Here is a 26,730-nt window from a genome sequence, read left to right on the forward strand (position 1 = left end):
CTTCACAAACTAGGAGTGTATAATGCGAACCGATGACGAGGATAAAATTTAATTACAACTGCAGGCCGCGCGTGTGACGGGACTGCACATGAGGAACGAAACGATAAAACAGAGGCGTGGGCGGAACAGACTCGGTTGATCGAAGCACGCGCAGAAAAGGGAAAAACGTGCAGATTAAATCATAACTCAATTTGAACCAGACACGCGGTTGTGCCGCATCTTCGGCAAACAGAAGGCGTTTCTAAGGCGAGCGCGCGGCCTCAGGTGCCTTCTGCGCGGCTCGCGTCGAGTCTTCCCTTAACTTATGCTTTCCGGGCACGGCAAGCAATTTAAGCCGGCGGAACCGGGTTCGTGACAATGCTTTTGCTTCTCGCGTAGTTTATTTTTTCCCACTACCTCCCGAAGGAGGCAGGCCTACTTCACCGCGCGCCGCATCATGTATGCAGTGAAGACCATGCGCTCTCTTATCGTGTTTCGGAAGTCGATAATGATTGCGATTGTACCGTTATTAGTGTGCTGTATTATGGCCGGTTTGAATGCTTTTGCGCGTTTTGTTTTCGTTTCGGCGAATAATCAACTACATACTTCATACACAGTCACATCACTTATTGGATTATTTCATGGGGAAATACTTATCATTGTCATGTATCGTCTCTGCAACACTTACAAAACCAGGCCATCCGCATTATTACCCGTAGCCTTTTCTCAACTAATGCTCGTTCTTTATTGCATGAGCACAATATCTTACCCGTCCACCAGCTTTTCCAGTATCACCTTGCAATCATATTCTTCAGGTTACTACACGGCACCCTACATTTTCAGTTTGTAGACCCCATCCTGCTAATCAATCACAACCGTACCAGATTTGCAGGAAGAAACAATTTTCTGCTTCCCAAAGGCCATACTAATTATGGTAAATCCACGTCATCTTTTCAAGCAATTTCATTTTGGAATACATTGCCACCCACTCTAAAAAAACCCATTTCCTTGCCTGCATTCTAAAATAAGCTTAAGGTATTTTTGTTGGAATGCTGATTTGTTATTCTCTTTTTATGTATATTGCCTGCGTTATTGTGAGTTTTACTCTGTCTTTGTGGTGAAGTATTGATTTTATATTTTCTTTATATTATAATTTCCGCTAACTATGCTGTAATCATCTCTTGTATAATTGATTTATCGAGGTTCCCGGTACAGTCTTGGACTTTGGGACCCTAGTCTGTACACTTATGGTCTTGTGTATAGTTTTTTGGGACCAATAAATCATTGTTCGACCAAAAAAAAAAAACCTTTTTCAAGCAACTTTTCGCGTTAATATATTTATAGTCTTCATATTCAAGCTATATGGATATAACCCCTGCATTATAAATACAATGTCTGACTGATATCGGTCTTTCCGTCTGCTCATCCATCCGCCCTCCCGTTTCATTGTGTGTGTGTGTGTGTTTGTTTATCATTCTAAAATTCGTAACTTCATTTACTGAGCAGTGCCGGCATGGAGTGTACGGTTGGGGTATACCTATAGGGGGCATTTACGTGACGTCATGGGCGCCGCTTTGTTGCACAGCGCACGGCTTCAGCTGTACAAGCCGGAGCAGGTTGCGGTAAGCCGCTTAGACATGCGCGCATGTTTAATCGGCTTACCGCAACCTTTTCTTCAGATTTAAACAGCGCTAACTTTCGAGACGAATACACAGATAGACATGACAGGACGGACAGACATGAAAGCGCCCGTCCTGTCATATCTGTCTGTGTATTCGTCTGAAAATGTAGCGCTGTTTAAATTTGAAGAAGAGAAAATGCATCACCAACTAGCCCCGCAACGTGTTCTACTTACCGCAACCTGCTCCGGTATTTCGCCGTGCTCCATGTACACCTAAATGGCGGCCACTATGACGTCGCTGCATACTTCTACAGCTCCTCCGTTGGTCGTCACTGTCGCAAATCGATACAAAAGTCTCGTGCTCGAGACCCCCCCCCCCCCCCCCCCCCCCCCCCCCCCCCATACGCTAGAGGCGCTGCTCGTCTGGTTGTCAGCCGATGGCGCTGTCACTAGTTGAGCTATATGGGATTCACTTGAGAGCGTTCCCTCGGCTCGATCGTGGGCCTTGACACCGGGCTCCTTTCTCCGGAGGCATACGTGCCTTACTAAAATATGGCCGAGTTCCCGTTTGCGATGGATTTGCAGTCAGCGTCTATTCATTATTCATAACGTGTGTTTGAAGGATTGCTGCCTTTTAACTGTATCTTGTCAACTATTACACACCGTGGAAACGCGAAAAATAAAAAAAAGGCTAAGGCGAAATGATTAACGCCGTGAACGTCCAGTATGAATTGCGTTTAAATGGCATAAAAAATGGGAATTCTGTGCAATTCACTCGGTAGGTCCCACCAAGTCGTGAAGAGCAGCCCAACACTCCCCGTAAAAACAATAATGCGCAGTATAATGAACGTTTTTAGCCAGTACCCACCTAAAGGGCGGAACTCGGATGTCAAAGAGTAAAGTCTGAAGACCCTGAGTAGCAGCGTGCAGTGCACTAAGCGACGACTAAGACTTCGTTAGGCTTTGCTTGAAAGAGACAAAATAAGGGCCGCATTGATTAGAGCAAATTCCGGATGACGATGTGGCGGAATGTAGTGCGGTGGCGGACGGTAATGCGTAATAGGATGATAGAGTGGAGACCAAAGGAAGGGGGAAATCTGAGGACCGCAGGGAACCAGATAAAGCAGTTGGTTTGTAAAGTTGGCTCATAAAAGTGGCGTGTGACGCCGGTAATCGAAGAGCATCGGGAGGTCTGGGCCTGTCTGGGTGATCATGGTGGGGTGGGCTCGTAGTGACGACTCGATTGTCCCTGTCATATTTTTGACGTTATTAACCTTTCTATAACCCCCTTCCTTCCTGCTTACGTTGTGAGATCTTGGAGACTCATTAGGGGGAAATGCGCAACCGCAGAGCAGGCATTCGAGTGCGAGGCAAGGATGACAATGGAAGGAAGAACAGGAGTAAGGAAAGAAAGAACGCCAGGCAAGGGTAACAAGGAAGCTAACTGTTCATGTCCCATTTAGGCGACGTGCTGCTGTTTTGAGGCCCTTGACCTACTTTTGTTTTTGTGACACACTTGGCCCAACACCTCAATACCCCCCCCCCCCCCCCCCTCCCCTCCCGTAGCCAGTTTGTCAGGGTTTCAAGGGGTCGTCGCCAGAGTTTTTCGAGCCAGCAATAGTGTGCGAACATATTAGCCATTAAACAAATAAGGGAAAGAAAAGTACCAAAGAGAGAACGAAAGCAAGAAGTAAGGACTAAAGGAAGGAAAGTAGTGAAATTTGCTTTTTAGAATAAACCACAATCTGGGGCAGCCCGGAATCGTTTTAGTATTGCAGTTTTCCCCTCTCTCTCTCTTTTTTGCCACGCTACGACGGAAACTGCATAAAAGTGATAACCATTACGACCTGGCACCGCAAATCGGCTTAGAGCGCTGTTAGGAATCCGTCCGTGAACCATTTCGTCACGCCGCCCCACTCATAACATTCCTTCGCACAAGAAAGAGACACGGAAGCATGCCATGGAGAGCCAGGCGAAGCTGCCGGCACTGTAATGTGTGCAAAGGTGCCTGAGTGATATTTTTGGTAGGAAGACAATGAGAGAGATAAAGTTGGGCACTGACGATAAGATGGAAGAAGATAAAAATAAGAAAACAGCGATGAAAGGAAGAAGGAAAGAAATAACTAAAGGGAGGAAACACTTGTTTTTATGATGCTGTGCGATGTGGCGTTACATACAGGTACTGCTACGCATTTGCTTCTTTTTTATTATATGTGCTCAACCGTCTGTAAGTATTTACACGCACAAAGCTTTCGGCAATGTTTTCCTGCCTTTAGAGTTTGACACTTTTACTCCCTAAATTCTAAGGTCGGACTGCCAGCGCCTCTGTCGTGAAAGACAAATATTGGTTTGGTTTGGTTTTAATTGGGTTTAACTGCACAAAACGATTCAGGCTAAGAAGGACGCCGTAGTAAAAGTTCCCGGATAATTTCTACCACCGGCGGTTCTCTAACGTGCACAGACAGTCGCACAGTACACGGGCATCTAGCATTCTGCCACCCAAGAACTGCGACTGGCGCGTCTGCGATCGGATCCCTTGTCTTTCGGGTCAGCAGCCGAGGACCATAACCACTGAGCCATCGCAGTGGGTAAAATAAAATAATGATTGAGCATACTCTCACCTCTAGACGCAAATTTTGGCCTGTTGTTTTTTAAACGATGATTTTCTTATGTTGGTAATAGGGATCACTGAGCCTTTGTTGTTCTGCTCTCATTTATCAATAACTCTGACAAGGTAGGAAGCACGCCTTGACGCACAGATTCCTGCGATGGAAGATTTTTGAAGCGAAAAGCTTCACTGGGCTAGTCAATTACACCGGGTCTGGCGTGCACCGTGATCAATTTTAGCCATATCTGCGCGTGCGCGAGTTCGCCGCGCGACGTCACTGGAGAGGCGCACGTGGTCGGCGGAGCCGCCGCTGAGCGCGGCTCCGCCGGTCGACCTCCACCGTCGTTCGCGCGCTCTGCGCGTGTTTACCCAGTGTGCATCGGCGCGCGCTCGGCTTCCTCGTATGACGCTACTTGCAGCCGCGTGTCTACCACAGTTACTACGCATGCGGAAGGAGGGCTATATAACGCGCTTGCCTACACCGTTATCCTGGTGCTCCCAGTGCATTGTGCACGAACTGCGACAGCTATGACGTCAAACGAAGCATAACTGCAGCTTTTCGCTTGTATATCCGGGCTTAACCACAGCTAAGCCACTGCACATTTTTCCTCTCGCATTGTGGAACAGGAACCACATTCGTGAACTCATTTCTTCCACTAAAGCTCACCCGCGTTTCCAGTTTGCTTTAGCTAACATCGCATCAGCTGGTACCGTACCACCTGTGTTAACGGCCCGGTTCTCCAGAAAATTGGGTGTCGGCGTTGTGAGCGAAAAATCGCGGCCATGGTTTCGAAGGTGTTCCTCAGAGAGCAGCATAGGAGGCAGATGAGTCACCTATGTCACGCGACTTTGCGGTGTCATCACAACCTGTCTACCGTGGCAGGTGACAGTTAAATTAATGATTGGTCGCTCGGGAGAAGCAATCTGGGCGCACAATGCCTACTGATATGAGCACCTGCCATCGTAGGGCAGTGGCGCACCGCTTAACCGCTGCACCACTGCGCCAGGAGGAGGGGTATGAGGACTCCAAAGGATCTACGAATGTGAAGTAGAGAATGACCTTCTGCATATGTGGGAATTAACCCATTACGCTATCCCATCATACCCTTGAGGCGGAGCTTAAGTGCCCCCTCCATTTTTTTTTCTCTTAACGCTGTAGTTTTTTTCGTCTCCAACGTCGTAGATGTCATCGAAAATCGCCGGCGTTTCCAAACCACCTTAGCTGCAATTTAATAATAACGAGCCTTATCACCTGAATTTCTTTTTCTACGTCTGTCTTTTCTTTTTTCTCTAGGTGATATCGGTTACCACCCCTCGCTTCTCCCTTTCTAAACGCCACTTCGCTTTCGTGGGCATCGGTAAGTGGAACGAAATAAAATATGAGGCTTCTCTTTGGATCAGTTGCTCTCTTTAAAAGCCTCGGAAAAGAGGTCATTCAGCCCGAATAACTTTATTGCCGTGTCAGACTCCAGACCAAAAGCGGGCCGCCTGTTCTACCATAGATTCAGAGATGCGTGAACGCGGATAACGGATCACGGATTTGCGTTTTGCGGTAGTTCCGATGTGATACTGGCGAGTTTGTGTCTCGAAAAATCTAGAAAGCGCAATTGAGTCACGATGGTATGAAAACCAGACAGAAATTCTATGATTAATAATCTCGGAAGGTGATAAGTTTTCCTGTGCTGTCTTAGAAATTTGAACATTTGCCTTCGTTGGAGAATAATTGGGGACTGAAGGTGTTAACATACAAACACCTCACCCACACCCCCTTGGCCCGTGATGGAGTGACCAACCTACTCGGCCGCTGGTGCCGCTTTTGGATTCTCTCTGTCAGTTTTTATTATATATCATTTTTTAATCTTCCGAGATTCTTATCTTTCGGAGAGTACGCACCGCGATCTCTTTTTAATCCCGGCGATATAAAGACAACGTGGAGCCATTCATCGTCTCTGCGTATACATAGGGGCTGTGATGAGTCCTTTAATCGCGAATTAATTAGACGCTTCCCTGGCGTTTGAGGGCAGCGTATATGCGCGGGTCCGGTCCCTTCAAGCTCTCTGCCTTTCATGCGGCTGGAGCATAATTATCCGGCGGGCACTGACGATCGTCTCCTCGGCCTTACGTGTTCATGACGCGTTGCCCATGGTGCTGCCTTATATTACAACACAGCAGTTATCCCGGGCGTGCAATTAGTATCCGCGCAAGCACCTTAGCCCAACATACACACCTGCTGTAGAGTTAAAACCCGATTTATTGCCAGCTTAAGCCGCTCTGGTGTCTTCACTTCGGTCTTGGTTTATCTCTGTTAAAGTTTCGATGTACTCTGGATTGAATGGGCCGTAACGGAAAACGCCACTTGCTCTGATCCGCTTTCAAGTAGTCACCACGCATGCATCTACCTAACATTTAGCAAGTAGCACCTCGATCAAGTCTTGAGTTGATGCATAGCGGGAAGAGCGCCCATGTACGAAGTGCTGCCTGAAGTAAAATTTTGAGATCACTCCGGCGACCCGCTTCGAAGCAATGCGAAAGGAAAACGTCCACATACTATATCGACGTCCGGGGCTGTTCTGACGTCCATGTACTATATCGGCATCCATAGATATTTTGACGTCTAAGTGTATTTTTTCGCGTTTAATTAATTCATTAATTCCACCTCATCAACCAAACTTTTTCCACGGCAAAATTTTATCACACACTATCTGTCACAATCACACTTTCACATATTAATCTTCAGAGAACGACGTAATCGTGCGGACGAAATTTCGGACACTTTCTGCTGACGCGACAGAGCCGTATATTGTTCTCGCGTTAATAATGACTGCGGAGGTGCGTGATTATATACGCTAATGCACTGTCCTGGAGAAGAAAAAGTCTGTCTCGTCGTCGAGAGCTGATGTAAGCATGAAGTGTATTGCAGGGAAGGCATTCTACCACGGCTCATAGATGGCGTTAGCGGCACTCGAGTCTTGGAGTCCCCGTCACCAGGCCCTTTTCTTAGATTTTTCGTAGCGAGCGGCAGTGCACTCTGCTACCTTCGCTGATTTTGGTACATGTGTGTCGAACTGCGTGACCAGCGCTGATATCCGTAGAAGAGGCAGTGGAGTCAGCTCGCGGTATACATACGGCGGTCGTCGGCGACTACAAATGTGACCGCATTTATTGCAGTTGTGTCGAAGTGGTGGTCGACGGAGCGGCGCCGAAGACGTCCGGCCGAGGCGAAGGTCCCAGCCTTCAGTGTAGCACGTGCTGTCGCCACTTCCTTCTCCGGCACATAACCTGCGCTGGTCATAGCAGCACTGATAAATAGCGCTAAAAGCTATTCAATCGCAGAGCGCATTAAAAGCGCGCGCGCACGCACGCACGCACGCACATATATATTGTAGGTTTTAATAATTGGGGAGATATAAATACGTTCTCCCCGCTTAACTGCGGCTGACACAGTTCAGAACCGCGCGGACCCCGCCCCGTGGTCGCGTACGCTACCGAGCGTACGCGGCGGGCCTTGCTCTGAGGGAACAAAGGAACGACACACTGGCTGACACAAACAAGACATTTATTGCTACAACAACAACAACAACGCCAGCTAGCAACAAAATACGCTGAGGAATCGAGGACATCCACCAGCACGGTTACGAGCGAATGTTCGCCCACGGTAGGGCAGAGGAAAACTCCGAGGCCGGGCAGGACGAGATGCGGGGGAACGTTCCTCCCCACGAGGGTTCGCGCCAGCCGGCGAAGAGCGGAGCCTCGCGCCGAACGTCAGCGCGCTTCCCCGGCCCCAAGAAGAAGAGGACCGTCCCTCCCCCGCGCGCGCGCAGCAAACACGCCATCCGTGGCGCTCGTGTCGCTGCGACGCCAGCGCCCTCCCCTGTTAGTTAAAGTAACACAACTAAGGAGGGTACATTGCGGGGAAGCGAACGACCGAGGTCGAGTTGAGGGTGCTCTGCGGGGAAGCGAACCACAGGGGACGAGTAAGCGCGTAAGAAAGCGAAAGGTAGGTGGGCCACCTAGGTCACGTGACCTAGCGGCGACACCACAACTTGCCCACCGTGGCAGGTGGCACTTAAATCAATGATTGGTCGCTCGGTCAGAGTAATCTGGATCTCACAAGGCCCACCTGTGGCAGCACCTGCCATCGCAGGGCAGTGGCGCATCGCTTGACCGCTGCACCACTGCCCGAGGAGTGGAATGAGGACTCCCAGGGATCTGTGAATGTAAAGTAGGAAATGACCAATCCTGCACATATGGGCTTAACCCACTACACTATCGCGTCATACCTTTAATGGGGAGGTTAAGTGTCCCTGCCAGTTTTTTTTTTAATGCACGGTCGTACGTTGTAAAATTATTTGCATTCTGCCGACTTCTCCTACAACAGACTGAAATCTTGGGCACGATCAGGGTTTGATGTAACTAGTTCGTGCTGTTATGTCAACAAGAACAACTTCATCATTTAAGCACGAATCGAAAAGCGTCGCTGGATGAAATATAAATGACGCCAAAGGTCGAACAGACAGAGCAAATTAAAAAAAATCGAAAGATGTAACCGCCTAAAATAAACGGTAACCCCGTCGCTTCGATACGTAAGTTTCTATTGCATACATATTTTTTAAGACTTAAGTCGGTTCAGGAGTAGTGAACGCCGCGAAAATTTTTAACCTCAGACATCTGAGGCCTGTCAGTTGCCGTCCTTTGGGTTGGCTTTTGCTCTCTGCAATGCTGAATTTTGTTTGGTTAGAATTTTTTTTCCAAACATTCAGCATAAAGTAAGCAGAGAATAACCTACTGACGTTCGCGGGGACTCTCGGAAGCCGTGGAGCTAAAGAGAGAAAATGAAACGACGGGAGATTCATTAATGAAGTCGTTTACGTAATACTCACATTTTTCCTTCGCCGCTGACAAAAGCGGCGGAGCGAGAACAGACCTGACACAGGAATGAAAAAAATTTACGAGCCCATCGGCGCTTGATTTTAACGAGAGCGCTTTATTTTTCGTTGACAGGTTTATAGCGAGTGGGAGCTTTTCATCATTCACAAGGGCGAGTGCAGCGTCGCGTTTATTTGAATAAAAGTTAAACAGTGCTCGGGCGTTCTAATTTTTTTTTAAGGTGCACAGCCCTGCACGCTGTTAGGCGCATCCCCCCCCCCCCCTCTTCGGTGTTTTGTACGCGCTGTCATCTTTATTTCTTTATGAGCACTTTTTCGGTCTCAGCAGAATGGTATACATGCTCTTTTCTGTATATATTTACCTGCACTGTTCCTTCGCAGTAAAATGTATAGATACAAAGACAGCACCTGGTAAAGGCTCGCCGAATCTCCCCGGCCCTTAATTTAATTTCCTTCTTCTTGACATAAAACTCTGTGACTCGCTTAATTTCGTTAACGCTAAACTGAAGGATTGCTTTCTGGACTCGAAACTGCTAAGAAATTGTTTTTTTTTGCATATATACTGCGCATTAGGTGCTAATGGTTCCTTTGTTATGGGTCCTCTGGTAATAACTTGACTTCTTTATGTGTAAAGACTTGGTTCCTTGTGAACATTGTTGTTTCAACCGATGCACAGTGGGGTACTAACGCGCTCAGAGGGAACTCCTAGTTAGTATTCTGACGCGTGTATTTTTGCCCTTAATTGTGAACCGTATTGTATACTATGTATTTTAAGGTGATTTTTGCTGTCCTCGGAGCCCGTGTACATTTTCTTGCCGCGTACTGCAGTGTTCATTTGTGATGTGTTGTTTCGGGCGAAGTAGACTGGAACCAAAAAGTGCGAAGCGACCAGATGTGCGTTTTTTCACCAATAGTCACTTCGCAATCCTGTGCTCACTCGGAGATTAAGACAAAACGAAAACAAAAAATGAGCTTGCTTATACACACTCACAACGCCGGGTTCCAACTGCTTCAGACGTGCGGTCTCACTTGACTGCCTGCGGAAGCCTATCAAGCGGGCCCATCTCCGTCGGCTACACCCTAAGCACAAAGGAGTAAAAGGAGAGTAAAATCCCCCTTATATAAAAGGAAGTACGCTAGATGACAGCTTACTTTCTTTTTACTCCCACATAGGCGTATTCATGTTTGGAGTGCACTTCAACTGCTTTGTCTTCCTCTTATTCTAAGGTCATCTGGATAGATGAACGACCTACATGCCTGCCTACGTAGCCTTGTATACAGTGTATGGTTTTAAAGCATGGGTGGTCTGTATTATCATCCACCTGACCTTGGTCGTTCATCGCTATCGTCGCGAGATATGCAGGGTGGGCGCAAAAGTTTGCCGCGATGTCCGTACACAAAACTCGAAAACCTGGCATGCGAGTCCTTGATTTTGTTTCTGCACTAAAACCTCTACATATGTTATAGTGCAAATAGATTACTTGTATATTGTACCTCTCTCCCCCCATATCCTTTCTGCCTGTCCCCTCACCTCTATCATTTCATTTCTCCAGTCTACCTGCTATCCCTCTATTTCCGCTGCCCCAGCTCAGGTGCTTCCTGTAGCGATGATAGATGCCGGGGCTTGCAAGTCGCTTAACTGTGCTTAAGCCTGGATATACAAGCGAAAAGCTTCAGTTATGCTTGGTTTGACGGCCGTCCACACAATGCCTGTACGGAGGCGGAGGAGGAGACGGAAATCGGCGCGGTTAAAACTGCCCGCAGGAATGCGGAGAGGAGGGTTGTCGGCTTCGACGCGGGCAACACGCGGCTGCAACGAAAGGTCAAACGGTGGGCGAGGAGTCGAAGCGCGCAGTTGTAGCGACAGCGAGGAGGCGGCGCACATGCGCAGTAGCGCGAGGCTGGGCCGAAAGGTCAGGCGACGGAGTCGGCGACGGCTGCGGCAGCGGCGAGGAGCGACCACCGGCGCGGCGCGTGACGTCACTCGGTTTCGCGCATGCGCATAACTCACCAGTTCGGCTCACGCGGAGCTCGGCTCTGACCCGCGTAGTGAAGCTTTTCGCTTCAAAATCTTTTCCTTCCTTTCATTATTATTTTTAAATAAACCACTACTACTAAAACAGACAAAACACGTGAACATCCTCCTGATTCTCTGCGCGCCTTGCGTTCGCAGGGGACGAAAGAGAGCAGCCGAGGCTCAGCGATGAGCGAGTTCAACGACAAGGACAAGTGGGTCTGCCCCAACGACCGGGAGCTGGCGCTGCGGGCAAAGTGAGTGACCTATTGTTGTATGTAGCCACTATCCTCTTCTACTCCGCTGTGTATTGTTTGGAGCAGCCCGATCTCATTTACCCGCCGGACTGCCGCCGCAAGGCTTTTTTTTACACCGCGTGAAATAGAGACGTGTGTACAGATTTGTCCGAGAGGAACCAGCTCACACGTCAGAAGGCATTACCGCGTTATAATCGCTCAGAGATCACTGTCACCCATAGAGTTTCTTACTGTTACCTAGAGGGAAAGCTGGCGGCACTGCACTTCAGCCACCATGGACGCTTAAAGCATCACGGGCCGGTGAGCTACTCGGTGCGGGACAGTCGTATTTTTTTGGGAACACGGAGTGTCGCTACTGCGATGGTTCATTCCGAAAAGGCTGTTCGTGTATGCGCAGACGACTTTGGCGCGAACGTAGTGTGCAAAAGCCATAGTAGAAAAACCGCAACAGCACAAGACGCCAGTAAAAGGCTTTTCTTTTTCGAAATGTCATTAAAAAAACCTTTTAAAGTGTTTAAGCAACAACATTTTTTATAAAAACATATTTGCTTTGTGGGGTTTAGAATGGGGAGATAAATCCGTTCTCCCCGTTTGACCGCGGCTGACACAGTTCAAAACCGCGCGGACCCTACCCCGTGGTCGCGTACGCTACCGAGCGCTCACCGACCACGGCGGGCCTTGCTCTGAGGGAACAAAGAACGACACACTGGCTGACACAAACAAGGCATTTATTGCTATAACAACAATAACGCCAGCTAGCAACAAAATACACTGAGGAATCGAGGATGTCCGACTCACCAGCACGGATACGAGCGAATATTCGCCCACGGTAGGGCAGAGGAAAACTCCGAGGCCGGACGGCACGGGCTTGCGGGAACATGTTCCCACAACGAGGCCGCCCACCGGCTCCGCGCGACATGTCCGCGTGCTTTTCCCGGTCCCGAGCAGAAGAGAGCCGTCACTCCCCGTGCGCGCGCAGCAAAACGCCATCCGTGGCGCTGGTGTCGCTGCGACGCGAGCGCCCTCCTCTGTTAGTTAAAGTAACATAACTGAGAAGAGTGCCTTGCGGGGAAGCTAACCACAGTTGGGGTGCATTGCGGGAAAGTGAACCACAGGGGACGAATGAGTGCGTCCCCACAGCTTTTAAAAGTGCGCCTGTTAAGCACGAATTATTAATTTTTGTACTGTTCAGTACTTGGTCAGTAGGAGAGCTAGCCATCTCTTATAATTAGGGCCCGGAAATTTAGGCACTAAAAAACCCTGAAATAGGCAGGCATCTAGGCTCTAAAAAATATTGAAATAGGCGCTTTGCATAATACTCTTTACTCATTAGTACAAGATTTTTAAGTCAAGCACGGAGCATACGCAGTCCTCAACTGAAGCAATAAAGCGCATTCTCAGGTTTTCGAACTTAGAGCTCATTCGATTTTTGCTAAGCATAGCTTTGTACTTTAAAAGGCTTCTTTTGACATCACATGAACTTAGTGGCGCGAACCTAAAATTTGAGAGTTGATAAAGGCTAAGCCTTCAGGTGATGTGGCCGTATCGTCTCCGCGTAGAAAGTCTCTGATTTGGGAAATTGTTTCTAGGCAGGTATTTTTTTTCTACCAATTGTTGCATCTTCCTTGAAGCAGTAGCGCCCAGTCCCCGAAGTGCTGTGGTACTTCTGCCACTACCTTCAACAATTCCTCTGTTAAGAGTCCAGCCTTTTCCAACTTTGTCATCCTTTCCTTCAATGTTGAGAAGATTGCACTAATGTATGTCAGGTCTCCTTCCAAGCTCGCCTCTTGCTACATTTCGAGATAAACATACGTTCAAGTTACAATTCGAGAAAAACGTTTGGCGAGACCCGCGCCTTTTGTGCGTGCGTCGGCGCGCGCCTTTCACCACACTCAGACAGATGTCCAAAAATTAAAAAAAACGGCACCGAGGACCGAAATGCCGGATTTAGGCATTTATAGGAAACAAGTGCTGTTAAATAGGTAGTATTTCCTAAAAAACGGGAAAAAGGCAGGCAAGTGCAAAAATCCCTTGTTTAGGCATTTGTAGGCATGTTTAGGCAAATGCCTAAATTTCCAGGCCCTACTTATAATGAACAAACTTTGCATTTACATGCTTTTCTGTTCATTTATTGCAATCATCAGACAGGATATTGAATGTTAGGACATTCTTTATTATCGAACAGCGTTTATTTTTGCATTATTTTTTGGCCAAAAGTTGTGGTTCTGCAGTCGGTAGACGTGCTCTAACAACGCACAGCACACGGGCGCCTTTTTTTGCGTTTCGCCTCCATCGAAACGCGGAAGCTACGGCCGGGTTCGAACCCGGGTACTGGCATCTGGCATCTGCTGTCGGGTAGTAGGATTAAAATTCACTCCATACAACGAGTAGCTGCGAGCGAAAATTCCATTCCAGTAGATACAAGTTTAGCCCTAACCTAGTGCTCCGCCTCTCTGGAGTGAAATGCGTGCAAAATGGGTATTTTACTCCACCGTGTATAGATAAAAACGTCCTGCTCCATGGCACTCTTTGAGGAGCTGCTCACCTGCCACTAAGATACATAAGACAAACAAAAAAATATTCCGCTCCTCAAACGTGAGTGGCGTAAATCAAGAGTCAGTCTTCCTTCGCTCAAAGCTATGTGAACGCTTGGAGCCCGGCGCATCCCGTTGGAGCTCGAGAGACATAACTTCATGTTGTCCTCGAGAGAACGGCGAAACACGAACCTTGACCCACATTGCCGTTTATTTATGCACTTTTCCTCCGAACGCGTGGCGCCGGCTCTGGCTTTCGTTCTCTTTTTGATGGTCGCGGGCAAAGATACGTTCAGGACAGGAAAACACTATTAAAGTCCGCGTAAGTGTGGTGTACGGCAATGAAATAAAATACAATAAACTACCGAGGCTCGCGGGCTGAGCCGCGAGCGAACCTTGGTGGTGGGCGGCAGTTCGTGATTATAATTCACAAACAAGGAAACCTCCGGTCGAGCCGGCGTTCTCTCTCGTTTTGCCTTCACGCACGTATGCTTTCCTCGGCTCCCGGCGTATCGGGTTACTGTTGCGAAGTTTTCTTCCAATGAGGTGGTCGAATGGCCCGCGTTATTGGAGGCGCGTTACGACCAAGAAAACTGTGAAAAAAGTTAATAGTTAACGAACTTTCTTACTGTTTTTCGTACTAAGGTTGTTTACTCGTTGCTCGCTATGCCAGGTGTGTCAGGGAAGTCTTTATGTAGTTCTCAAAAATAAGTTTCTTGAGTTTAAAATATGGCTTTTTCAGCACAGTATTACCTGTGGTGGCGGATACCAGCAAACCGGTGAATCGTTTTAGGTAGTAATCTGGTTAACAAATTTTTAATAATTAACTTTTTATTTATTACAGTTGGGCGCCTAGTTGCAATTAGAAATTTGTAGCTGGCCGTTAGTAACACCCATATCACGCTCTAGAATTTAGAAAACGCGATTACCCTTGGCGCTGTGGCTCGACAAAATTTGGCTTTTTCGACTAGTTACATGCACCGGAGGGGTTGCTTTGCCTGCAAGCTTTTCGAAAGCGCATGCATTTTGGCATGATGTAGCCAAATTTGGTCGAGCTATAGCGTCGAGGATAATCGTGTTTTCGAAATTCTAAAAACTGATATGGCTATTACTAACGACCGGCTACGAATCTCTGATTTCAGTCAGGAGCCTAGGTGTAATAGTTAAAAAGTTAAATATTAACAGTTAGTTAATTAAGAAGCTTACTACTTGAGACAATTCGCTGGCTTTCAGGTGTCTGCCAACACTGGCAATACTAAGCCGCAAAAGTCATATTTTTACCACAAAATGCCTATTTTTGAAAATTACTTAGTCTTCCCTGAATATGACAACGAACTAAAAAATACAACTCTGGTCCTTACTTCCTTTTATATTTTATTTTAGTCACCCGAGCTTGAGAATAATTAACTACCAACTAGCCCAACAACTAGGCCAACAGTTTGCTCTTTTGAATAATTAAAGGATGCACGAAAAATCTTGACTCGTTAGCGCGTTGTGGGTACGCAACAGCGCTGAAGTCTTGCGGCCATCCAAATGATCCGCTTAGTCGCTCTCGCGTGGCCCATTTTGTGCGGCGATTCCCGGTTCGCTGGCCGCGTCCATTACAGGGCGGGAGCAGACATTATAGGTCGCCGAAGGCGCTCCGCAAACGAGCTTTTATGGCGTAGCGTGTGTTCATAAAAGTTTCATCACGCATGGTTCGCAAAACAAAAAGCTATACCAAGCGCTCGTTGTTTGAGTGTTAGTCCTCACACGGTGTCGGTATATTCTATAAAGGAGTTTGTGCTGTGTGCGTGAAACATCTATGCGTCGTTGATACTGCGTAGAGAGTCGTCACCCACGTAAGTCTACCTAAACTCCCGCTATGCGGCCTTGCCGACATGGCGGATTGAATTAGCCGGTGGACAGAAAGAGAGAGCAACGACTGTATTGCCATAGAATGTCGGGATTTAGGGCAGGTGGGCCTGCTGTAGTCCTTAGGTAGGGGCGACTTCCTGAGCCCACGAAATGAGTGCCAGTTGGATGCTCTTGTCTGGCCTTCTGAGGAGTTGGTTCCATCCCTCCTCGGAGGGAGCTGGCAGTAAGGTTCGTGGGGGCGGGTTTCCCGCGCAGCCCCAGAGGATCTGCGCCTGGATTGCGATTTATCCCTGGTTACAATTTTGACAGGCGGGGCCGTATTCCCCTTCTGTGATGAGTTATACTCTATAGAATGGCTAAGGATCGCGTGTGTATGCAACCTGCGGAGCATGGTGGCTTGCGCTCGATTTAAGTCGGGGTGGGGAGGCGGTCTGACTAGGGCAGACAGGATAGTGTTGAATGAGTCTCCAGCGGAGATCGACAGTTGAGAGGTAGTTTAGCAGCTTCATATCGGTGGAAGTTGCTGGCTTCAACGGCTGCCCCATAAAACTCCATGCAGGTATAATGCACCAACGTCGTCAGTGCATCGGCACTGGTGGTGACCCTATGGAAAAGTGATGGTGCTCCTGGGAAAGAGGGCGCCCCTGTTGTTCGTATCGTTGCAACATTAATTCGATAGTATAATGTACAAGCCCTCGAGAATAGCTTATTGAACGCCGTCCATATCATTGACATTACTAATGTAGTAGATGAGGTGCTGTTCGGCCGTCTCTTCCGGCTACGTTCTTCTCAGCAGGATCATCGCTTTGTCTTGTGCGCGCGTTGCTCGACCGCCGCGTATTATTTCGTCCTGGAAACTCGGAGTGTACATTCTGTCGTCATTTCTTTCTCAGAAGTTCAGGATATGATAATTTGCGTTCCAAGACATGATTGAAATAATTTCTGTATAGAGTGTATGTCACAGCGACCGCCGTTTTGTTGTCTGTGGAGCACTGCGAAAGGCTGCGGACGTGTCTAACCGGATTATCGTCTCCTGCTCCCGCCTGCACTGCTGAAGCGACGTGCTGGACGAGAAAATGGCGCCCGTGACGTAATCACGTCAATATTCCTTACAGATAGAATTCGGAAATTTCTGAAACACAGAGCAAAATTCAAGTCCCCCTTCTCGCTCAGATATGTGGTTATGCGTGTTAGCTGCATTGTTACGACTGCTGATAAGTGTTTAGAAGTTCTTTACCTCCTGATGAAATGCCCGTGAATGGGCTTGGTTTTATTGTAAAAAGTGTCTGGCTTTAGCGTGCTAAGCCTCGCTCTACGGGAGAGGGTGGAGAGAGGGGAAGGGTGAGGGCGTGGGAGACGAGGGTTCGGCAGACAGGAAACCACGGTCGCCAAGAACTGTCGATGGTGGGGGGAAGGGGTGAAGTGGCGAGGTGGTTTGGCGTGACACATTGTGACGGCTAAATTGGATCGGGCGAGTAGAGCGAGGGTGCAGCGTGTCACACGGTGACTGATGGTATGGATCACGACACCCGTCACCGCCAGGGGGGTACCGCAGACTCTGCCCCATAGTTCGCATTGATCACCTGAGCCTATTTTTTTTTTTACTACCAAAGTGGAACACATGCGCACTAGATGGCAGCAGAGGTCTTAAAAGGACGGTGAGAAGGAGCTTTTTACGGCCCTGAATCTTCTTCTATGGCTGCCGCGCCTGCGATCCCGTTGTCCGATTTTACTCATACCAGCAATTCTGGACAAAAGCGTTTTTGAACGGGAAATAGTTTATGAACGCAGTTTTTTCCTATATTGTAAGATTTCACTATAACAATCAATATATCCCCAGATGTCCCTTTGACGGCCTTGCATTTTTTTGCTGTTAACGTTTTTGCTATTTTCAGAAGCGTTCCCCACTGGTTTTCTACGGCAGTCTTAGCTGCTCCATGCGAGCGATGGAAAATGTTTAAAAGAGAGATTTTGCTACACATCAGAAGAATGGACCATTACTTAAAATATTTCCGTAAGAGTACCTTACAAATTTGTCAGTTTTCAAAATTTTTGTCCAATAATGGCGCACATGTGAAATATCTTTCATTGCAGACTCTCTGGAGGATATAGTCTGGCGTTTGATTTCCCGGCTCCAAACAATTTGTCAGTACTCGCGAAAGTGGAACAAACGGAGAGAGGGATCAGGTTCCGAAGACCAACAACACCGTATGTGTAATGAAGTGGGAAAAGCGGGCGCTACGGGGGCCTTCAGTCTGACAAATGTTTGAAACTGGGAGTCAGCGCCGAAATAATGACGCCGGCTGAGGCCGCGGCATACATAGAAGATTTTAATGAGGCCCGAATACGTCGGTCTGGCCTGAAAGTTAATGTACTGCAGACGTCGGACATTAAATAAAAAAAAATTGCCCTATAAAACGCTTACATGCAGAGGAAGAAACCCTTGGGCAGATTTTCTGCGAGGTCTTGTGCCGGAACTAATGAAACAAAAAAGAATTAAAACCGTCCTAATGAATTCAGTTGACGTCATTGCGCACAATGATCCAGCAGGGTTTCGCGCTTAAGAAAAGAAATAAATGAGAAATAACTTGCAATGGTTAGCAGCGCTTCCTTAGTAGCAAATGAGCAATTGACCGGCTTTTTCGTTTTTGTTGTGTATAACTTGGTTAGACTGCGACGGAGCAGGCAGCCGTTTCATTCTTTTTCTTGGTGTGTGTGAGAGAGAGAGATAAATTTAATGAATGGAACGGCAAAGTGGTCGGCCGGGAAGATGAATATCTGAACAAAATTTTTACTGAAGTTGTTCCTAAAACGTTGACCGAATTAATTTAGTTGCATGGAAAGAACTTAGTCTCCGTGCTTTTATCAGCTATATTTAAGTGCGTCTGCGCAACTCCTCCTACTAGCCAGAAAAACCGGTTTCGGCAAATGAAGTCCTCCCCCTTTTTTTGCGCTCTCCCATTGGCTAGCCTCCGTGTTTGCCCCGCACGTGCACTTTGAGGAGAGTGCTCAATAACTAGCGACACACCACGACAAACGGGCGAACCATGGAGAAAATGTCCTCGCTATCCGACCTGCATGACAATTGGCAGTGGTTGAACTCTTTTAAACCTAGTTAGAGCGAGAGCTTCATTACACTTGGCTAAGCTTGGTTAGACTCAATTGTCATGCGATTGTACAGAATTATTAAAGGAGTATAGACGCCTAATTTTGGTGGGATGTTTTCCTTTCTGCAATGATGCCGAAGACACTAGTATGCATGAATCACCATGTGATAGTCGTCCGCGACAGCTATGTAATTTATAATCGAATTTTTCTGTCATGCTGTTTCGGTTTCAGCAGCCGAACGGTGGTTGTGACGTCAAAGTGTGGTTAATATCACGTGAGAGATGGAAAAACTGCGATATAATCGCTGCTTCGTTTTAATTCACTACAGTGCTGAAGCCAGTTTTCCTCAAGAGCCGGAATGACAACGATTGTAGATGCAGCGATTATATTGCATTTTTTTTTCATGTCTCACGTGACCTATGACTACACTTTTAAGTCACCGTCACCGTTCGGCTGTTGAAACCGAAACTGAAACAGCACGAGAAAGAAATTCGATAGTAAATTATTTAGCGATCGTAAGAGAATACCACGTGGTAACCCAAGTATAATAATACCTTAAACATCATTACAGTGAAGAAAACACGCACCTAAAAGCTAGGTGTCTATACTCTTTTAAACAGTTTTTGCATCAAAGACATCTTTCATTGCTTAACACGTCGCAGGCGTTTCAGGCACACTGTCAACCGCCAAGGTACTGTCAGCGTCAATTGAAACGCGAACAAGCCAATTGAAACGCGAACAGCACAAATCGCAGCTATTAAACTAGGGAGGCAAAATACATGAGCAGTTGATTTTCCCATCGAAGCCGAAAAGACCGCTCTTATGAAATGTTAATAGCCCACGCCTGTATTTCACCTCCATCCTCTAATATGCTTGATTTTTTGTGCTCGCGTTTCAGGTGTTTTGTTCGCATTTCATTTGACGCTGATAGTACATGGGTGGCCCACGTGTCCACTGCATACCAACATATTCAGCGGGTGTCGATCGCCACAATCCAAACCCGAGACCGCAACTCTTAGACCGATTACCCCGAGCTCCTGTTTTAACGGGCCATTGAGGCACGTCCGTTCCGACTTGACTAATGGGAGAACTTGTGCGCCTTGTTGTGTATCACTTGGTCTAATGCTTACTGGTATATGCTTATTAGTGGTCATAATATGAATAGGTACTAATTAAGAAAGAAAGTAGCAAATAGACATTAACGCTGTCACCTCATGCTCTTAAGGCGGAACTCAAATGTCCCCCTAACATTTTCTTTCGCGCACCGCCATTTTAGAGAGGTTGATCTGGCAGGCAGCCTATTAGCTTGCGCTGTGATGTAAGCCACTGCTCCACTTATATATGGCGCCACATTGCGAGGGTAATTCGAATAAGAAAGAGTCGTAAAGGGTTCAGTGTTTAAGCCAGCGATGTGGCTGGCATTGAAACATAGGAGGCGTTGGTATGTTTTAAGCTACGCAGCGCTGCCGGGCTTGTAAAAATGGCGTATAACTACCCGGCGCCTCGTATCCAATTCAGTTATAGTCTCCACTTGTTAGTTTTCTCTGAAAACAAGTTATTTTGTGAATGTTTGTTCTATAAGGGACTATTTCTAGCGCAAGTACCAACTTTAAACGTCGAATGTCAAGGAATGAATGAATGAATGAATGAAACCTTTATTACAAGTGAGTAATACCTCTCAACCGCTGTTGGGGAATTATTCGATGAAGGCTCCCCTGGCAGAGCACTCATGCACTACATTTGCACCGAAATAAAAGCAGACAGCAGGTGTCGGTCTATGGATGGAACACCAGCTTCAAGGCTAGACACTAAGGGAGAGCACACTTGGCCACAAGAGGTCTTAAACACCTTAAACACCAACAGCTTACACCCCGTACGTACTTCAAAAGTGGTCTCTTGCCAGACACGAAACATCATTATCAGTCTGACTACGCCTACTGCAGGGCGAAGGCCTCTCTCCATTAACCCTCTTTCCATTAACCCTGTCCTTTGCCAGCTGCCCCACAAATTTCCCAATCTCATCCTCCCACCTAACTTTCTGCCGCCCCCTGCTACGCTTGCTTTCTCTTGAAATCCACTCCGTTTACCCTTAAGGACGAGCGGTTATCTTGCCATCGCAATATAAGGCACTAAACACTTATGCACAGCAGATGCACCCACAGGAAAAAAAAACAGTATTCTTGATTACAACGATTTTGCTAGGCACGTCTAGTTTCAAGAAGACTCCATAGATGGCGCACATGTCCCAAGCCAATCCAATGTGCGGCGGAGACAGCAACGCCCCAGGCGGGCAGGCGCACCATGGTGCAGGCGAAATATTTGGCGGAATGACTACGGACGCTCTACCACTGTAGCCTTCCCTTCATTCCCAAGGGAAGCTGTCGCCGGGCTTAGTGTGCGTCAAATCTGGTGCACCCGCCGCGGTGGCTCAGTGGCTACGGCGCTCGGCTGCTGGCCCGAAAGACGCGGGTTCGATCCCGGCCGCGGCGGCTGAATTTCTTGAAGGCGAAATTCTAGAGGCCCGTGTGCTGTGCGATGTCAGTGCACGTTAAAGAACCCCAGGTGGTCGAAATTTCCGGAGCCCTTCACTACGGCGTCTTTCATAGCCTCAGTCGCTTTGGGACGTTAAACCCCAATAAACCAAACCAAACCAATCAAATCTGGTGCACAGAGCAAAAGCGCTGGTCGGCTATCAGTTTCTTGATGGGACGAAATAAGAGTGGCTAAATTAGGAAGAGCAGTAGGATAGATTGTAAAGGGAGAGAGTAAATTTTATCAATTCAAGATTCCCAGTGCGCAGCGACCCTATTTGCTGGTTGTCGTCGACCAGGCCTTGTCATGTGACGGAAGAGCTGTCTCAGACAGAACGGACAACTCAACCGCGGTCTGAGGGAAAGGTTGAAGGGGAGAAAACAGAATGAGGGAAACGAGAAAGGGAAAGTGCAGAAAATGGCCACAGGAGGGAAACATACGTCTCTGGAGACAGACAGAGAGAGAGAGAAGCACGACAGACACGAATTTGCAGACACGCGACTGCAATTTTTTTTTCTAGGAAACATATATAGAGAAACATATGTCACGTGACGTACGAGAGCTGCAACAAAATAAAAAAAGAAAACAAGTGTAAGCTATGTGACGCGTAGAGGGCTGGAAATTAATTGCGTCCACGTGCGCTGTTTTTGTCCGCCGTCTCTTCCGCGCTTTGTTATTCATAATAGATTTTCAACTCGCTAAACTATCACCTTCGCGACAGACCGAAAGTTGCGTTTGTGGCGGCAAAAGAGACTATTTTTCATGGTCGTACAGTTTCAGCCGCGTGACATGCTTCACTACGATAATTGCATGGTGGGGCACCGCCGTAGCTTTAATTTGATGTTTTGGCATAGCCCTCGGCGTCTGCATTTCAGTGAGCTTCGGGCCAGTAAAGCAGTAGGCAAAAAGTTTGTCATGTCTGTGTGCGAGATAAATGTTCGAAGTTAAATTGGGTTCTCTCAGATGCGCATGTATCTGAGGGTTAGTCTTATACCAAACAGGCACTTCGTTTCTTTCTGACGTGGTGGGCTGGGCTGCTAAGTAATACGCCTTTGTGCCGCTTTTGTTTGAGAGGGTTGTTCACTGGTGCATGCTCGAAACTCCGCCCCTTACGAAATGGCTAGCCTTTCCTGGAGCAATTTTTCTTTTTTAAAGAAAGAGCTGGTTTTTTTTCCCGTTATATCGGGGTGGGGTAAGGATTGTCTTTTAGATAATGAGTAAAACACCCTAACATGCTTTTTAGCGCTCTAACACTTGTAGTGGCCGTTCCTCGCATTTGGGCGTCGTGTGTTTAGTCTGTCTGTCTGAAGCCAGTTTTGTGACAGGCTGCTCACCTGCCCACCGTGTCAGGCGGCAGCCAATTTAATCGTGAGAGGCTGCTCGGGAAGAGCAACCTGGGTCGTATTCCACCTCAAGCAACCTAAATCCCACCGATGACAACACCTGCCACAGCACCTGCCTCGTGCCACTGCTCACCTGTCCACCGGGTGGCTTACTGGCCAATGTGTTGTCAGTGGGCAGGTGAGCAGTGGCGCAGTGGCACGAGGCAGGTGTTGTGGCAGGTGTAGTCGTGTTCTCATTTCACTTTTGCCTGAAAGAACGCACACACCAACAACCACCTTCACCTAGCAGAGCAGCGCAGCACCGAAACACATATCATTCCAGCGCACATTTCCTCACTTGGCCTAAGTACTGCCCCGCCGCGGTGGCTCAGTGGTTACAGCGCTCGGCTGCTGGCCCGAAAGACGCGGGTTCGATCCCGGCCGCGGCGGCTGAATTTCGATGGAGGCGAAATTCTAGAGGCCCGTGTACTGCGCGATGTCAGTGCACGTTAAAGAACCCCGGGTGGTCGAAATTTCCGAAGCCCTTCACTACGGCGTCCCTCATAGCCTGAGTTGCTTTGGGACGTTAAACCCCAATAAACCAATAAAACAAACCAGCCTAAGTACCCAAATGGACTGACGTTCTTTTTTTTAAACTGTGATGTTAATAATCCTCTTCCAACAGCCGAACTGTTCTCTCGACGACGGGGTCCGCTCTGATTAGTAGTGACACCGGAGTTGTTTGTTAATTGCCATCCTCATGCAACACCCCCCTCTGTTTTTCCTCGCAGGCTGCAGACGGGCTGGTCGGTCAAGACAGGCGCCCTCAGCAGCTTCTCTCGCCAGGAGCAGCTGAACGACTCCGAGCAGGAGCTCATCGTGGGCGTCATCAAGAGGGCCGACATGCTCGAGCAGCTGGAGCAGCGCCGCGTCGGGTACTCCTCTCCCTCTTTCTCTATCTCTTTAACTATTACTTGTTATAGACATCTCTGTGTTTCCCGCACTGTGCGCTGCTGTGGCTAATTGCTTCGTATGCATTTTTTTGTATGTTTTTTATTGGTGCGCTTAGTTCTTCGGTCCGTTTCAAGGTTAATGACTTGTCATTGCGAAGAGAGGAGTTAAATATAACACAGCGGTGAGAAGAGAAGAGTTCTTTTTGTTTCTCAGTGCCGAACAGTTTAGAGGACAGACGTTGGCTTTGTTCTTATTGAAGTATGTGACTGTGGATGAAACACTTTCTTTTCGGTGTCGGTAATGACGCGAGTCATTGACAGGCAGGTACGAAAAATAAGTAACGAGAAATGTCCTCCGCTGCTTGCGTATGTTTGCGGTTCCGAATACTGACGTCCCCCAAGGGCGAGTCAAGTTTTGAAACGTGCTAACTGAGGCACACCTGCGCTCACCTATTAGTTAATATGCGCCCGATCTTCGTAAAATAGTTAGTTTGGCGCTTGACCCTGCCTACAGTGGTTCATTTTATTTCACAGAGCCGTTTTGTTGCAGGCATCACAGGCAATTATCACTCAATAACTGAGAAGTAGCAATGTGAGAGACGATGTAGCTCTAAGTAATGATTCGTGGATTAGTACATATATAAACACTTCAGGGTCCACAAGTTAGCCGCCAAGAATACTTTAGAGCTCAATTCTGGCAAGATGCATCCATATACGCATCTTCAAACCTTGCTTCACATAAGGTAAATGTAAGGTCCTTCTTGTGCCGTTGCTTCTGAATATAAGCAGTGCACTATACGAGCTGTTTCGGGCTCCGCGATGACATACTCCCGTTTTTAATTAGTATAACTTTCGATGGTATGAAATGATGTTCATAAACGTGCGTAGTGTTTTGTTTTCGGTAATCACGCACTAGTCCCATGTAGATTTTGTGCTGTCACACCATTCGAGGTTTATTTCTTTATTGGCCATGCCATATTAATGTGCTACTTCTACTGTATTATTGCTCTTGGATTTGGTGGTTGTGTGTCCGCAGCAGCCAAGGCGGGTGCGGCTTCGTCGAACACATCTAATGCCTTCTGCCACGTCTCCCAAGGCATTTCTGTGATGGAATGTCTTGAATAATAGAAAACAGAAAATAAAAAGAAAATAAAGGCATATCGATGTGTGTTGGCCTTCGCCACACAACCAAGCAGAAAAAAAAAAAGGCTGCTTGAAAACCTGTTGCATATTTTCAAAAGTGATTCGTTACTAGAAACCGGTGACTTGATCAGCAGCGAAAGGCTGCATTGTTCTCAGAAGGAAGCTGTGGCAGCCCACTATGTCAAATCTTGCTGTTACTCTATAAATATATACGTCCTGACTAACTATGTAACGCTGAAAGAAATTGCAGCTATACTGTCTGTTCCTCTATTCACTCAGCAGCTATAGCAGTTTCGCATGTGGTAAGCTTTCTGTACGGAAGAAGGTAGTCGCGAAGCCAATGGACAAAACTCAGTGCAAAATTTCGCTGCGATATTGCGCAGTTTACTATGGTACCATGCGAAAGCACGCAAGTGAAGCCCCACCGTTGTAGTGTCGCACCGTAAAATGGGAATAATTATTTTTGTAAAAAAAGGACGATACATATACGCGGGAAAACACGGTAGTGCCTGTACCAAAATGGCCTCACTTCCGAAGTGTTGTATACACGCGTCGCAGGCGTCTGGTGGACCGGCTGGAGAACATGAAGCGCAACGCCCTCGGCAACGGCACCAGCCAGTGCGTGCTGTGCGCCAACGAGTTCGGACTACTCAGCGGGTCGCCGCTCACCTGCTACGACTGCAGGAAGGTGAGCTCTTGCTGCTACTGCTTCCTGCTTTCAGAGCGATAGCTCTACTCCCCTGTGTACAGCTTCCGATTTCCATATGGATGAGACAGTGACCTTCAATGCCTCACAAGGTCAAACCGAGCGTAACTGCGTTGTAGGATGGGCCAAGCTTTGGTAGTATGCCCAGGTGATCACATGACTATGACCACTGGGTACCTGACCTTGACGCTTGACCCTTGACCTTTTCATTTGATTTGAGACAGCGAAGACCATGCTTAACAGAGCTTTCGGTCGTATAACTATGTTCAAGCCACATTGAACCCCAGCCATTTTTTCCCGTTTCATCCTTAAATTCTCTCTAAGCGCTGTTCAAGTGTCCACCTAGCGGGAGACCGCGCAGTTCCCGCGTCTTACCTTTCTTTGTAGCTTCCTCCAGCTCACCGCCTCGCAGCATAGCGGTCCTGTGCTCTGGTTTTGCCTGGCAGCTCGGCGCCAACGCAAACCGTTTTACAAAGTAACCCGACTCGTTAGACAATTTTACTTTGTTACCTAAATAGCGATCGACTATTGATCTTTTTACGTCGCTTTGTTCAGGCAATATTTCAACCGCCTTAGTAACCATAGGTGGATCTGTTCAGTTTTTTAGGTCTCAAGGTAGTAACATTTCCACGATGGACGAACTGTTTAAGTGGCAACTGAAGCACACCACAGCGCAATTTTTCTCAACTTCCGGCGTAAAACATTGTAAAGTCAATGGAACCATTAAGGTACCTTCATCAAAATGCACTAACACGCGTACTTTTAGATTTTAGCGAGCATGATGCGCAGATACCTGTGAACTTTTCAAAGTAGCGTCTGGTAGGTAAGGTATGAAATTCAAATTTCAAATACTGCGAATTTCAAATACTTCAATAGCCATCGCCTTCAGAACGCGGGACCCTGTTCCGTTTAACTTTGACGCATTAATTAACTTTGACGCGTACAAGTAAGGTCGTTTTCAAAGCACTGAAAAAGCGTAGTGGTCGGCCCTATCCATGGGCCTGTTTTTAGAATCGCGACGCTCTACACATATAGGGCGCGTAGCCCGTTCTCTGTAACCTGGTCATGTGACCTTCCAACCGCGCACGTCATTAGCGGACGTCCCTTGAGTCTCGCCATCGCGCCGTGCCACCCCGTGCCACTGCATCGAAGAAGCGTCGTATACCTGCCTGCACGACGTAAGGCTTTCTCTGACCTCCGCACACCGTCC

General features: G+C 47.6%; 1 protein-coding gene across 2 annotated transcripts in view; it reads left to right on the plus strand.

Annotated features, from left to right (window-relative positions):
- Rph (Rabphilin) overlaps positions 1–26,730 on the plus strand; it is a 110,945-nt gene that overhangs the window by 20,120 nt on the left and 64,095 nt on the right. For both annotated transcript variants that reach the window (XM_089573685.1, XM_089573686.1), the window contains exons 2-4: positions 11,268–11,365; positions 23,510–23,653; positions 25,373–25,502. In XM_089573685.1, coding sequence (XP_089429811.1) covers positions 11,298–11,365; positions 23,510–23,653; positions 25,373–25,502 — 342 coding nt within the window. In that variant the 5' untranslated portion in view covers positions 11,268–11,297. The remainder of the gene's footprint in view (positions 1–11,267; positions 11,366–23,509; positions 23,654–25,372; positions 25,503–26,730) is intronic.

This window comes from Amblyomma mixtum, chromosome 2 (genome assembly GCF_055824585.1).
Source record: "Amblyomma mixtum isolate Tamu chromosome 2, ASM5582458v1, whole genome shotgun sequence".
Taxonomy (NCBI): domain Eukaryota; kingdom Metazoa; phylum Arthropoda; class Arachnida; order Ixodida; family Ixodidae; genus Amblyomma; species Amblyomma mixtum.